Below are 3,791 nucleotides of genomic sequence, written 5' to 3' on the forward strand. Positions count from 1 at the left end.
TCATGGAACTTTGTGACTTGCTGTCCCCTGCCCTGAAACGCCAGGATACCAAGATGAGAGCAGCCCTCACAGTTGAGAAGCGAGTGGCGATAGCCCTGTGGAAGCTTGCAACGCCAGACAGCTACCGGTCAGTCGGGAATCAATTTGGAGTGGGCAAATCTACGGTGGGGGCTGCTGTGATCCAATTTGCCAGGGCAATGAAAGACCTGGTGATAGCAAGGGTAGTGACTCTGGGCAACGTGCAGTCAATAGTGGATGGTTTTGCTGAAATGGGATTCCCAAACTGTGGCGGGGCCATAGACGGAACCCATATCCCTATCTTGTCACCGGAGCACCAAGCCACCGACTACGTAAACCGCAAGGGGTACTTTTCAATGCTGCTGCAAGCCCTGGTGGATCACAAGGGACGTTTCACCAACATCAACGTGGGATGGCCGGGAAAGGTACATGATGCTCGCGTCTTCAGGAACTCTGCTCTGTTTCGAAAGCTGGAGGAAGGGACTTTCTTCCCGGACCAGAAAGTGACCATTGGGGATGTTGAAATGCCTATCGTGATCCTTGGGGACCCAGCCTACCCCTTAATGCCATGGCTCATGAAGCCGTACACAGGCAGCCTGGACAGGAGTCAGGACCTGTTCAACTACAGGCTGAGCAAGTGCCGAATGGTGGTGGAATGTGCATTTGGACGTTTAAAAGCGCGCTGGCGCAGCTTACTGACTCGCTCAGACCTCAGCGAAAAGAATATCCCCGTTGTTATTGCTACTTGCTGTGCGCTCCACAATATCTGTGAGAGTAAGGGGGAGACCTTTATGGCGGGGTGGGAGGTTGAGGCAACTCGCCTGGCCGCTGATTACGCGCAGCCAGACACCAGGGCGGTTAGAGGAGCACAGCAGGGCGCGGTGCGCATCAGAGAAGCTTTGAAAACGAGTTTTGTGACTGGCCAGGCTACGGTGTGAAACTTCTGTTTGTTTCTCCTTGATGAACCCTCCAACCCCCCCCCCCCGACCCGGTTCACTCTACTTCCCTGTAAACCAACCACCCCACCCCACCCTCCCCTCCCGCTTGCAGAGGCAATAAAGTCATTTTTTTTTAACATTCATGCATTCTTTATTAGTTCCTTACAGAGGTAGGGGGATAATTGCCAAGGTAGCCTGGGATGGGTGGGGGAGGAGGGATGGAAAAGGACACACTGCATTTTAAAACTTTAACTCTTATTGAAGGCCAGCCTTCTGATGCTTGGGCGATCATCTGGGGTGGAGTGACTGGGTGGACGGAGGCCCCCCCACCGCGTTCTTGGGCGTCTGGGTGAGGAGGCTATGGAACTTGGGGAGGAGGGCTGTTGGTTACACAGGGGCTGTAGCGGCGGTCTCTGCTCCTGCTGCCTTTCCTGCAACTCAACCATACGCTCGAGCATATCAGTTTGATGCTCCAGCAGACGGAGCATTGCCTCTTGCCGTCTGTCTGCAAGCTGACGCCACCTATCGTCTTCAGCCCGCCACTTGCTCTGTTCTTCCCGCGATTCAGCCCGCCACCTCTCCTCTCGTTCATATTGGGCTTTTCTCATCTCCGTCATTGACTGCCTCCACGCATTTTGCTGTGCTCTATCAGCCTGGGCGGACATCTGGAGCTCCGTGAACATCTCGTCCCTCGTCCTACGTTTTCTCTTTCTAATGTTCACGAGCCTCTGCGAAGGAGAAACATTTGCAGCTGGCGGAGGAGAAGGGAGAGGTGGTTAAAAAAGACACATTTTAGAGAACAATGGGTACACTCTTTCATTACAAGGTCGCATATTTCGGCTTGCAGGCAGCCATCGTAGGCCACAGTGTTTTGGCTTTTTTAACCTTCTTAACATGCGGGAAAGGTTGCAAACAGCAGCGCATTTCCCATATCAAGGATGAATTGGGTTGTCCATTTAAAATGGGGTTTCAATGTAAAAGGAGGGGGCTGTGGTTTCCCGGTTAACATGCGGCACAAACACAAGTAACCCCCCCCCCACACACACACACACGATTCTCTGGGATGATCACTTCACCCCTCCCCCCACCGCGTGGTTAACAGCGGGGAACATTTCTGGTCAGAAGAGCAGGAACGGGCGCCTCTGAATGTCCCCTTAATAAAATCACCCCATTTCAACCAGGAGAGCTTTCTGGAGATGTCCCTGGAGGATTTCCGCTCCATCCCCATACACGTTAACAGACTTTTCCAGTAGATGTACTGGCCGCGATTGCCAGGGCAAAGTAATCATTAAACACGCTTGCTTTTTTTTTGTAATGTTTACAAATAGTTACAAAGTTACACTCACCAGAGGTCTCCTGTGTGCCCTGAGGGTCTTGGGTGAGTTCGGGGGTTACTGGTTCCAGGTCCAGGGTCACAAACATATCCTGGCTGTTGGGGAAACCGGTTTCTCCGCTTCCTTGCTGCTGTGAGCTACCTACAGTACCTCCATCGTCATCTTCCTCGTTCCCTGAACCGTCTTCCCTGTGTGTTTCTCCAGTGAGAGAGTCATAGCACACGGTTGGGGTAGTGGTGGCTGCACCCCCTAGGATCGCATGCAGCTCCGCGTAGCAGCGGCAAGTTTGCGGCTCTGCCCCGGACCTTCCGTTTGCTTCTCTGGCTTTGTGGTAAGCTTGCCGTAGCTCCTTAATTTTCACGCGGCACTGCTGTGTGTCCCTGTTATGGCCTCGGTCCTTCATGGCCTTGGAGATCTTTTCTAATACTTTTCCATTTCTTTTACTGCTACGGAGTTCAGCTATCACTGCTTCATCTCCCCATATGGCGAGCAGATCTCGTACCTCCCGTTCGGTCCCTGCTGGAGCTCTTTTGCGATCCTGGGAGGACTCCATCACGGTTACCTGTGCTGATGAGCTCTGCGGGGTCACCTGTGCTCTCCACGCTGGGCAAACAGGAAATGAAATTCAAACCTTCGCGGGTCTTTTCCTGTCTACCTGGTCAGTGCATCTGAGTTGAGAGTGCTGTCCAGAGCGGTCACAATGAAGCACTGTGGGATAGCTCCCGGAGGCCAATAACGTCGAATTCCGTCCACACTACCCCAATTCCGACCCGCAAAGACCGGTTTTATCGCTAATCCCCTCGTCAGAGGTGGTGTAAAGAAACCGGTTTAAAGGACCCTTTAAGTCGAAAGAAAGTGCTTCGTTGTGTGGACGTGTCCAGGCTTAATTCGGTTTAACGCCGCTAAAGTCGACCTAAACCCGTAGTGTAGACCAGGCCCATGTGTAGCATTGGGAGCAGCCTCTGATGTTTTACTGTCTAGCCGGCTTGCTTCCTAGAATGAACAGGCATTGAGTGGGGTGATCCACAGAGAGTAGCTGAAACCTTCAAAGTGTCAGCCCAGCAACAGGACATTAGCACTTCCGGGGAAGGGTGGGTGTGGCAGTGATATCACAAAGGCCTTTTGCAGGACGTCAGCCTATTGGTCAAATGTGTTAGGGAGGTGGTGACCTGCGAGAGAGATGCTGACATCAGCCTGGCAGGACAGGAGCACAGGGCCAGGGAAACCTCAGAGACCCCTGTGGCTTTGCTTCAGCAAGTCTCCTTCTCGAGGTCTCTCTTTGAGGACTGAGAGAGTGTTAGGGTTGACGTATGTGAGTGTGAGCAGGAGCCTCTTTCGAGTTTTCTCCTTTCCTTTTGACGGATTTTCCTAGAAAACAGACGTCCCTATTTAGAAGGTAAGAGCCTCCAAGAGGTTTTGGAACCTGCTCAGTCTGATCCAGAATGGATCTGATGGCAGAATTTTATTCCCTCCCTGGGATTTTGTCCCGTAGAATCACTGG

At 52.5% G+C, this 3,791-nt stretch overlaps 1 protein-coding gene across 1 annotated transcript; it reads right to left on the reverse strand.

Moving 5' to 3' along the window:
• Nucleotides 1–995: 995 nt before the first annotated feature.
• On the reverse strand, nt 996–3,221 carry LOC135980136 (mediator of RNA polymerase II transcription subunit 15-like). The gene is made up of 2 exons (XM_065580194.1): nt 2,303–3,221; nt 996–1,707 (listed from the first exon to the last, which is right to left on the reverse strand). The coding sequence occupies exons 1-2, from the start codon at nt 2,841–2,843 to the stop codon at nt 1,205–1,207; spliced, it is 1,044 nt and encodes a 347-aa protein (XP_065436266.1). The 5' UTR covers nt 2,844–3,221; the 3' UTR covers nt 996–1,204.
• Nucleotides 3,222–3,791: the final 570 nt, after the last annotated feature.

The sequence above is a fragment of the Chrysemys picta genome, unplaced genomic scaffold (genome assembly GCF_011386835.1).
Source record: "Chrysemys picta bellii isolate R12L10 unplaced genomic scaffold, ASM1138683v2 scaf1929, whole genome shotgun sequence".
Classification (NCBI taxonomy): Eukaryota; Metazoa; Chordata; order Testudines; family Emydidae; genus Chrysemys; species Chrysemys picta.

What these genes read in the sequence shown, in the direction of transcription:
- LOC135980136 (XM_065580194.1), bottom strand. Translation starts at nt 2,843, where the DNA reads ATGGAGTCCTCCCAGGATCGCAAAAGAGCTCCAGCAGGGACCGAACGG. An exon ending in GGGCACACAGGAGACCTCTG is followed by an intron (nt 1,708 to 2,302) that starts GTGAGTGTAACT and finishes CTCCTCCGCCAG; the next exon opens with CTGCAAATGTTTCTCCTTCG.